At 36.1% G+C, this 11,297-nt stretch overlaps 1 protein-coding gene across 3 annotated transcripts in view; it reads left to right on the top strand.

The window, feature by feature from the left end:
- The first annotated feature begins 10,104 nt into the window (after positions 1 to 10,104).
- Positions 10,105 to 11,297, top strand: part of LOC115217872 (aldehyde dehydrogenase, mitochondrial) — a 35,067-nt gene continuing 33,874 nt past the window's right edge. For 2 of the 3 annotated variants that reach the window (XR_005001463.1, XM_029787585.2), the window contains exon 1: positions 10,106 to 10,337. Coding sequence is in view for 1 of the 3 variants with exons in the window: in XM_029787585.2 (XP_029643445.1) it covers positions 10,212 to 10,337 (126 nt within the window). In the remaining 2 variants the exon portion in view is untranslated. Of the gene's footprint in view, positions 10,338 to 11,297 lie in introns of all 3 variants that reach the window. The other variant, XR_005001464.1, reaches the window with a different exon arrangement.

Below are 11,297 nucleotides of genomic sequence, written 5' to 3'. Positions count from 1 at the left end.
TGTCTGGGGAGAGTCATTTTCTTTTTGTGCCTTATAATGAAACACACTCTGGTAAAATTTCCACTTATTAGTCAAGACAATTGAAAAGGTTGTAAGACACAACAAAAAGTTTAAGAAAATAAAAATAAGAAATAAGTGGAAATTTTACCAGTGAGTGTGTTACATTATAAGGCACAAAAAGAAAATGACTCTCCCCAGACACAACAGAATATGCTTCAACACACAAACTCATATAAAGAATCTTGCAAACCAAATCCAAAAATGAAATATGAATAAAGATTGCATCTCTGTAATTCCTCTGTCTTTTGTTGTGGTATTGGAAATTACATTTAATATAATTTAACCGTTTTGATCCCAACCTGTCTGAGGACATCCATGGTTCTATGATACAAACTTTCTAGCTTAACCCTCAAGTATTTCAGTCAACCATATCAAGCCCAAATATTTTGCTTGTTTTAAGTGAGAGGCTGGTTAGATCCAGTGACCTAGACGGAAAGCTTGCATTAAAATTTCATGTTAATTAGTTCCAAACCACCAACTTTATTAACCCTTTGTCTGTCCAAAGCATTTTCATAAATGGATCCTCAATGTCTTTGCATGTTTTAAGACTTGTTTCATATGTTTTGAGTAAAATAAAGCTTTCCCTTTCAGAAGTCTCAAGTTACTCTGAGAAAGAAACTGGGGATGTGTACCATAAATGACAGCAGAGAAGTATGAGATAAGCAGGACAGGCAAAACGTTTATAATGACAAAATTATTTTACTAAATCCTTCATTATCTTGAAAATTAATAGAACCAAAGGTGATATAATATCGAGAGAAATGTGGTAAGAAAAGGATTAACCAAAAATAAACCCATTTTTATTTTATTAACTCTTTTACTGTGTAAGTCAATTGTGTCCACTCAAAATTTCACCACTTACTGTGGAAAGCAGTTTTTTAGGCCAGTCTATCTTTTGTTGAGGAATACCATGTTTAAAACTACTTTATTGTTGAGATGTGTTATATTTTTTGAAGCAGTATGACTTGCAGAAAAGGACCAATCCTATATTTAGTTACATATTTACTATTATTTCTGGTATTAACTAACCTTTATTTAGGAGTATAGTGTTAAAAACACTATACTTTAGTTTGCCATGTTTATAATTCTCAAAGCCCAACCCCTCAACACTATCAGAATCACCCCGCAACAAGTATTTGACAGCTTGTTACCCAGGTATCCTAATAAATAGTACACAGGGTTGTGGTGAAAACATTTGTTATCAGAATAAAGTGGTGAGAAAAAGTTCAAAGTACACTTATTTCTGCTAGCGACAAAGAGTCTATCTCTCTCTTTCTGAGTGAAGGACAGATTATATAACACTTGTATGTCAAGTGTAATGTTGCATAGTAGTAAGATATGGCCATTGAATAGGTGAAGACTGGGAATTAAGCAAAGGAGCCTGCTCTACTGGATATGTGTTACTTATATGCATGAATGTTGAAGCACAATTGTGCCGAGGGAGGAACTAGTCATCAGAAACATCAGCTATAATAATTGAGGACACAGTTGTCTGATATGTAATAAGGAAGGCATGATGGCTGACAAAGTGGAAATAGCCAAGAATAGTAAAGGGTGATCTCAAGAATGCTGGTTGGGCTTTATATGAGCACATAACACTGAGAATCTATACAAGAACAGACTTGTCAGTCCCATATCACCATGAAAAGTTATAACACACTCACACACACATATATATATATAGCATTCAAAATGTGACTGTGTGTGTACCATTGGCGATTTTTTTTTTCGTCTGTCTTCCCTTCTCTGGATCTTTCCTTCTCCTAAGTTTCCGACGAAGAGCTCCACTCGAAACGTTAAACCCTCCTTCTTTCCTGAGTGTCCAATAATACTATATTTGTTCCACGTCCTCGCGTTATTGTGTTTTTTTGTGCTTTCTTGTTTGGATTAACTTTATATATATATATATATATATATATATATATACATACATACATACACACATGTACACACACATTTAAAATATTTCTTTTAAGTCTAAACAACACAAGTAAAAGAAAAGGTTGGGGGTCTGCTACTCAGCTCTACATAACACAGCATTACCATAGAAAACCAGTGAGAAGCAACTCAATTGATTTGATTGATTTGGATGTTTAAGAAGAGGAGCATAAGATTCCCCAACCACCTGACCATGTTTTAGGTTGTCTAAAAGTGGATCTGTCAACTGAATGAAGACACAGGATTAATATTGACAACAGTGGCAAAGGAGATCATTATGATTGAATTGGGTAGCAAAAGTGTTGTTGGCAAGAGAAAGTGGACAACAACTCTTTGAAGGTTGAACAACTAAGTCAAGGAGATCAACTTCTTAAAAAGAAAATAGTGTGTGTGGTTGGTTGTATGGGCAGAGAAAGTTAAGTGTTACGAGGTCCTGTCTTACTGAAGACTATTCAACATCTTGAGTGATGGAATCATAAAAATATGCACCCAGTACACTGTTAAATGGTTGGTGGCAGGAAGGGCATCTGGCCATAGAAACTGCGCCATAATGGAACATAAACGTGAGAAGTGGTTTTTGGGTTATCTTGGAGGGCAGCAGCTCCAAATAAGAACTGAGCCATTCATGTTGATCCTTCCAACTCATACCAGCATGGAAAAGCAGATGTAAAATAATTATGATAATGATCATGATCATGATGAATAACAATGACAGCAATAAGGATGATGATGATGGCAATCAATAATGATGATGACCATGACAACGATGATGATGACAAAAAAGATTTTTAAATCAACTGAAATAATGAAGTGAATTTATTTTAATCTTTAATCAAATATAGATTTCTGACTGATTTCTTTTATTTTCCCCCCTCAGATTGAAATATTTTCATTAACAATGAGATGAATCAACCAACTTAAATTAATACTTACACAAAAAATGGAAACAAAAAAAAAACCCTATAAAAATACAAGTCCAATCCTTAATTTTTGCATCAAGTGCCATCATATTTTGCTCCATGAAGACATTGACCTTTTTTAGTACAAATCTGTGTGACTTCTGGTGATTTTTACCAAACTTGACATATTTCTTCTGCTAAATCATTGCCAGAAAGTAGTAAGACTTTACCATTCAGTCTTTCTAGAGCCAGGTCTAATTGGAAAGTCTCTCTCTCTCTCTCTCTTAGAATATCAATAACTAGTAGGGATGCAGTATTTCATTATGCAACCCTAATATATTACAAAGAATATATTAAATGTTTTTATAAGTCAATATCTTGTCCTACTGTATTAGCAGTGCATTTTACATCAGTTGTTGAGGTTATCTCTACAAGATATTCTATAGAAATTATTGCCTGCACAGATTTTTGTTACAACCTTTCATATCCAAGACAGCAGATGTAAAGAAAGAATGAGATTGAAGATGAGAAAAGGGTAATGGGCATATATGTCATATTTTGGGAGATTTTGATCTTTCATCAGCACCCATCTAACTCCTTAATCATCTCCTCACAGAGGGGATGACAAGGAACTGAAATTCCCAGCAGTTTGCTGCACTTGAGAAGACGTGTCAAGTAAAACCATGGCCATCCATCCCTACAGTCATGTCCTTTCAGGCCATGCTCTTCACTGCCACTCACTCTCTCGGCCAAGAGGCCATTATGTTGTGGGCTCAAAAGTGCTGGTGTTACATAGAAAGCATCCAAGCTGGTACCACTTACAAAGACACCCAATACAATCTGTAAAGTGGTTGGCATTAGGTAGGGTATCCAAGCATAAAAAACATGTCAGAACAGCCAATTGGAGCCTGGCACAGCTCTTCAGCTTGCCAGCTCCTGTCAAACTGTCCAACCCATGCCATCATGGAAGACAGACATATGATGATGATGATATATATATATATATATATATATATATATATAAACAACTTAATTGTTATGGACAATTTGTCAAATTTTGGCATATTTGGCATTAGAAATTTTTTCGTTTGCCCTTATTTATAAGTTGTTTATAAATATAACCTTTAGAGGTATTTTTCAATATGCTGGCCATTCATAAAATTTTTTTTTCGAAAAAAATTTATCCTACATTAAATATATATATATGGGCCGTGACTACTGAGGACATGCAAAAGCTTGCAAGGAATGAAGCCAGTATGCTCTGATGGATGTGTAATGTCAGTGTGCATACTTGACAGAGTGTAAGTATCTTGAGAGAAAAGTTGGACCTAAGAAGCATCAGATGTGGTGTGCGAGAGAGACGTTTGCGCTGGTATGGTTATGTGGCAAGAATGGATGAGGATAGCTGTGTGAAAAAGTGTCATACCCTAGCAGTTGAGGAAACCTGTGGAAGAGGTAGACCCAGGAAAACCTGGGATGAGGTGGTGAATCTGGAGAAGAAGCACACTCAAAAAAGTAGAGCAGTCTATATTTTTTACTGGGGAAGGCCAGTTTATGGGTTCCCTTGAGTTTCCCATCCATAAAGGGTTTAACTTTATGGCATTTCATCAGACCCCAAGACCTGTTGATCAGTTTGATACACCATAAAGTTAAACCCTTTATGGACGGGAAACCTAGGGTAATTCCATAAACCGGCTTTCCCCAGGAAAAAAAAATATATATGGTGGTTGTCTACTCCTTATACAGAGTTTGACCACCCCCTGTACCTACACCTTAGCACCATCATGGCAACTGATGTGGCTTTTTAAACCAGACAATGTTCTGAAAAGACACCCACATAGATCGCACCTCCGGTTTGGACCACCAAGAGCTGCAGGTAAGTTATGCTCTTTGTGGATCTTGAAATGTCTTTTGAGGCCTCCGTTGGATTTGCAAACCTTGTCATACACTGCATTCAAAGGTGTGCACAGACATATAGTCAGAATAGTTTGTGGAAGTTAGTTTTCCATCCGTTTGCAGATGAGATTTGAGGCCAGCCAAAGACAGGCATGGTCTATCTCAGACTGTGCACACAAAAAGGTCATTGTCATTCACCTTCTCGATTGTTACATTCTTCCTTAGATCTCTTTTGAGTCTTACTTGCATTATCCTGACCTCTTCAAATGCTTTTACTCCACTCTACACCTTTCTTTGCCATCCAACTAGATCCAAAGCAAGGGTTTCTATATCTTCTGGAATCATTCATAGTAGGCCTTATACCATCCTTGAACCTTTTTTTAGGTTTACACTGATAACATTTCCCCTCTGCAAGCTCACCATGAAACAGCTGTTTTGGCATGCGTTCATCTGCCATTGAGATGGTCACACCATCTCAATGGCCACACCATCTCAATTGGTTCCTCAAAATCATAGCTTTAATTGAGGGGATGCCTGCAGATGCAAGGACATCTGTGTTTGGGAGTAAAAGACCTCCATTGAATTTTTTAAATGCGATGAAGACATTTTTGATGGAATTGTTCCAACAGTTTAAAATACCTTTCATAACAAGTCCAAGTTTCATAGGAATACAACAGGGATGGTAAGACAAATGATTTGTAAAGAGCCAACTTTGTATTCTTATTTATATGTTACTAGCACCAAGTACGTGACTTCAAGCTACCAAATGCTTTTGCTGCCCTTTGAATACACAACTGTATTTCTGTATCAAGATTTCCATCATTTTGAACAGAGCTTCCAAGTTAGACGAACGAATAGGCAACCTCAAGTAACTTTCCCTTAACAAAAATTTTAGTGGGGTTGTAGACAGCACCACGTGCAGGTTGATACATTATAGCTCTTTTTCTTTTCAAGTTGGTGGTCAAGCCAAAATCATCACAAACTGAGTTATATGTAGATACAAGAAGTTGCAGACCTGTTTCAGAATTATTGACAAGATTGCAATCGCCAGCATACAAGAGTGAAGTAAAAACCTTTGTTTTGAATTTCAGTCTGGTTAGATTAAAAACATACCCTGTTGTTTGATATTTTATGTAAATACCCTCCTCAGAGTTTTGAAAAGCATGTGACAACACAACAGTAAAGTATATTGCAAAGAGGGTAGGTGCATCAAGGTCTTGCTTTACTCCATTTTCCATTGTATTTAGTACGGTATCATCCATACAATTTCAAAATAAGGTGATTAGAATCAAAATAAGCAACAAGGATATCCAGAGGTAATGCAGTACAATCGTTTCACGCAACTCCATTTAATTGAACAATGCAACCATTACATCAATTTAAATGCAGAGCAATCTTCAACTGCACAAAGACATAGAATTTAATTAAATTAAAACAGTTGGACACAGTATAATTTTATCTAAAATCTCCAAGAAATTAAGGAGATAGACAAAGAACATGCTGCCTTCACTTTAGCTTAGAAGCTACTAAGGTATCAGGAAGAAAGACTTGTTACAGATTTTGCTTGTCACTGTTTCATGGGGGTCAGTTTTAATTTAGACTAGTTTTATCAAATCCTTATATATCTAAGGCCAAGAGAACAGGAGGCAGTGTCAGTTCGGGGTAGGACTGAGGGAGTCGACTGAAATCATAATGGGTATAGTCATAAAAATCAAGATTTATTTGAAGCAATATCATGAGATTTGGTAAAGGAAAACTTAAATTAGCGGTGGTGTAATTCCCATACGGGACTGTCACGTTAAGTTGACAGTATACAACCACTCTATCACTCCACCACCGCTCATGTCACTTTGAAACATTTAGAAATTTAATATTTCTGATTAAATCAAGATGTTAGCTGACAATTAAGGGGGCTGGTCATTAGCAGACCATTGATAATGAAACAGGGGAAATCTTACCATGTAGTATTATAGTTAAATATTTTAAGCAATACTGCTATATTGTATAAATTTAAAGTTTAGGGTTATTCAGAAGAAGAATTATAACAAAAGGAATACTTTTGAGCATATACCAAACTATTATACATTTTCTATAAATCTTCTCTATTGATGTTACTAAGTTGTATATATACTTCATCATGATCTTTAGTGATTAAGCTATTTTATAGCCTTTTCTATGGTGTTTTACCCTACCTGATCATTTGAATACTTTATAATTGCCTTTAGATAAACCTAAATTTTTGTACCCCTATAAATTCATACTTAGCTTATATAAAACAATAGGGGTATCTTCACAACTTAAAATTAAACTGCTTAAATTATAATTTAATTAATTTATATTTAATTTGTTCTTTCACCTCAATGCTAAATCTTCTTGATAACCTGAAATTTTAAGTTAATACAATATGGCTATATTGTTTAAAATAGGTTTTAGTAATTAATTTTTTTATTCCTTTCTTAAAGGGTTCCATCCTCCTGATCTTAGTATTTATATTGGCCTTTATACAAGCAACCCTTCTAATTAAGTACCCGTAAGAAACTGTAATATGTACGGATCAACACTAACTTTTAAAACCTGTATTATACCTCTTCATTTAAAATTAGTATATAATTAGCACGTTCCTTTAAATAACAATATGGTTTTCGTTCTCCCAGGGGCACAGCTGATTGTATCTTTACTGTCAGACAATTTACAAGAAAAGTGCATTGAATAGAATCTTGCTCTATATCATTGCTTTGTTGATTTGAGCAAAGCATTCATTACGGTTAATTAGCTCTGAGGCTGATTTTAAGGAAAATAGGTTGCCCAGAAAAATTTGTAAACATGGTCAGGGCTTTGCTTAATTTTCTCCAAGATCTTTCCATTGTAAATATTACCTTTTGTATTCGAAATTTTGGATCATCTGTGAAATGTGTCAGTGTGTATGTGTACGCGCCCACTAATTTTGTTCCTTTTCCCCAACATATTATATTCTGATAGAATCGGAACCTATATCTCATAAGCATTTGTTGAAAATTTCATTAAAAATCCTTTTTTGAAAGTTATGAGGAAACAAAATCCAAAGTGGTGCTCACTTGGGTAGTCTGCTATTTTCAGTAAAACAAGCAAAAAAATTAGGTGCTAAATATTCCTAAAAAGACCTGTGTCACGGCTGAAAAGCTTTAGGCGTCAGGTCGAGTCGATCAAGCTACAAATTTCCACTGTGTCTATTTTCAGTGTCTGATTTATAGATAAATCACAAGTTGTGGTGCACCTGAGCACCTGGCTCCAAGTTATACGTGTTGTTATCTGTGACTAGACAGTGAAATTTTGTTCTGTGTAAAGTGATTAATATCGCGCGAGGCGTTTGCCTCCACGTGTGGAAACGTTCCGAAGAAGGTGAATTGACCCTCTAGTCATGGCGACTTACACAGGGGTCACGGGAAAGAAAAATGGTGATTCGTCGATGATCGTGAAGGATGTTTTCTTTGAGAAGAGTAAACTCAAAGAATATGAAAAGCTATTCAAAAGGGAGGGTGATAGCGTGAAGCTAATCCCCCCCGCGAAAGCAAAAGAGGACAAAGAAAACAAGACAGTGACATATAGAACCCAAGACAAAAATACGAAGAAGCTGGCAAGAGTGGAGATAGCCGAAATCGAAAAATGTCTGGGAGACATAATGGGGAAATCAACCTACGTGAGTAGAGGCAAGAAATTTGGTACGGTGGAGGTGAGATGTGCAACGGAAGAAATTGCAGCCTCACTGGCTACCACTGTACTAAGAGCCGAAAAATTTATAATGTGGCCCTCATACAAGGGAAGAAGAGGGGGTCCGGGTTAAAATCCCGAATATACCCCCAGAAATGAAAACAGAATGGCTGGCAACAGCTATTCTAGGAGCAGCAGAAGAGGAAGTGGAGGTGGAATCCTTTAAGGAGTCCAACGCAGTAAACTGGAGAGGATAGGGGTAGAACTGTGTTTGATGGCCACAAAAGAGGACATTGAAAGGTTCCCCTACAGAATAGAAATTGAAGATGAGAAAACCCTCAGTGTAATTGTAGAGGGAAGAAAACCAAACTGTTACCTGTGCGGGACAAGGGGGCACATTAAAAAAGAGTGCCCGTTATACGAATTCGTAGCGGAGTGCGAGCAGGAACTTGAAGAAAAGAAGAATACGGTAAATGAAAAAGAAAACATAGAAAAGGAAACAAAACAACAAGAGAAAGGAAATAATAAGTCAATGAAGGAAAAAGAAATAAAAGAAAAGAAAGAATAGAACCAAAACAGAGTCAGGAAAAAAAAAAGGAAAAAGAACCAACAGGAAAAAAACAAGAGAAAGATCAGAATCAAACGAAAAGAAAAGACGGCACACAAAAAGAAAAAGAAAAGGAACATAAAACACGAGAGAAAGAGAGAACAGACAAAGAACCAAAAAGACAAGAGAAGGAAGAAGAAAGAAAAGAAAGCAAAAAGAGAGAAAGAGAGAAACAAAGAGAGGAGAACAAGGAAGAAATAAGCCCGAAAAGAAAAACGAAGGAAAACGTAGGACGGAAACAAGATTACTGCTTCTACAAGTTAATAACCTTCCATTTCTGCCCCGAAATGAAAGACTTGACATGTAATACGGAGGGACATATATGGGTCAACAGGATGACCGATCAGTGGCAGGAGACTGCTCTAATCCCCGAAGAAAGAGTCGCTGAGTTCCTCAGAGCTGCCGGAGAGAGTGTAATATTTTACACGAGTGTTCGAGTGAGAGAGCGGCTGCCTGAGGGCTCAGTGATTGACTTTAGAGAATTGAAAGCTATTATGGAATACGTATAGAATTGTGAGAAGAGAGAGAAGAAAGAAGAAAAAAAAAAAGAAAATTTTGTGAAATATATGTGACGAAAATGTAACCTCTCGATTCCGGGGATCGAGTGGGCATTTACATCTCATTGTAAATATTCTTTCATATGTCATTTTTTACTTTTATTTTTTCCTTTTCTTGTCATTCGCTTTCTTATTTTAAGTTCCCCGACTGTACTGTCCCATCTATGTTCGCCCCTTGTGGGTAGTAATAAAATTACCTGAGCACTGTATACAATAATTTCATTATTATATTTAATAGCCACGGGCGAAACGCTTTTGATAAACAAGCCGTGTGTAACTCCTCCCACTAATACTTCCCCTACCATCTCATTGGTCCTTATCTTCTCCATCCCTTCCTCTCTCTCTTTCTCTCTATCTCCTCCTTCTATTTCAACCGTTACTCTTTCAATGCCAGATTCTCTTTATCTTTCCTTCCACTTTCCCTTCTCTTTAATTGCCTCCTCCTCCTTCCTCTTTCCACATATTTTTTGTCTGCCAACCACTTAAAAACACACACAACATATATATATATATACATGTTCAGAATAAAATCTTTTCCTTCTGCTTCGAAGTCTCAATAACGCCATCATGCTTTCAACATCAGCCTGGCGCAGCATTTCGCGTAGTCCTTTACGATGGTATATGCTATCATCCAAAGCTGGTTACGCGGGGATACCAGCTCCTATAACGAACCCTGACATCGCTCAGTCTAAGGTAAAGCTTATGGCTTATACTCTATTTTAACGTGTGTAAAGAACTCTTTTTTTGTTTGTCAAAAATTAGTTTTAAAATATGGGAGTTTCTTATACATGAATGGTATTATAATCCCTTACAAAACCTTTTTTTCCCCCAAATTTTAAGCCCCCCAAATTAGGGGGTTCCTTGTACACGTTAAAATACGGTATATCTCTGAGTTGTGTTTGTGTGTTTTTCGTTTTTGTATTTGATTTGCAAGATTCTTTTTGTGAATTCGTTTGTTGAAGCATACTGAAGCTTGTTGGAGTTATTCTGTGTTAATGCCTTATTAATTAACACTCACCGGTTCCATTTCTGCTCCTTTACTTATTTGTTTCGTTGCTTCAAAGGTTGCAAGAAGCAACGAAAATTTTAGGGGAAAAAATTAGTGGAAATGGAACCGGTGAGTGTTAATTAATAAGTCATTAAAACAGAATGTCTCTCCCCAGACACTATCGTGAAACTTTTTTAACGGAAGACACTCCCCACCTATGTTAACGGAAACAAGCTTCCCTCCAGCATTGTGTTGGTATGTTTTCAGATATAGTATAATTTATATTAAGACTAACATATATTAAGGTTGAATCCTACTTTGGTGTTGGATTAAAACGAAAATAAAATTATAAAACAGACATTAAAAGCAAAAAATTCTTGCATTATACACGACTAAAGATTGTAATAACATTTCATTCACTCCTCCCACTTTCTTAAAATTATGTTTTCGTAGCAATCTTTCCGTGTTAGTTGTTTTCAGTCTGACACCTAAATTATAAATCTGATAAAATTTTGGTACTTTCATCCTTACGATTTTCACGAAGACCAAAAAATATCAAAAGTTACCTTACATATGTCGATGTCCATCGTTCTACTCTGTCGTACGTTTAAAGACGTAAATATTTTAATTAGAATATACAATCTTTAAATGGAATTAACTGCTAT

This window comes from Octopus sinensis, linkage group LG12 (genome assembly GCF_006345805.1).
Source record: "Octopus sinensis linkage group LG12, ASM634580v1, whole genome shotgun sequence".
Classification (NCBI taxonomy): domain Eukaryota; kingdom Metazoa; phylum Mollusca; class Cephalopoda; order Octopoda; family Octopodidae; genus Octopus; species Octopus sinensis.
This window is presented reverse-complemented; position numbering and strand designations above follow the sequence as displayed.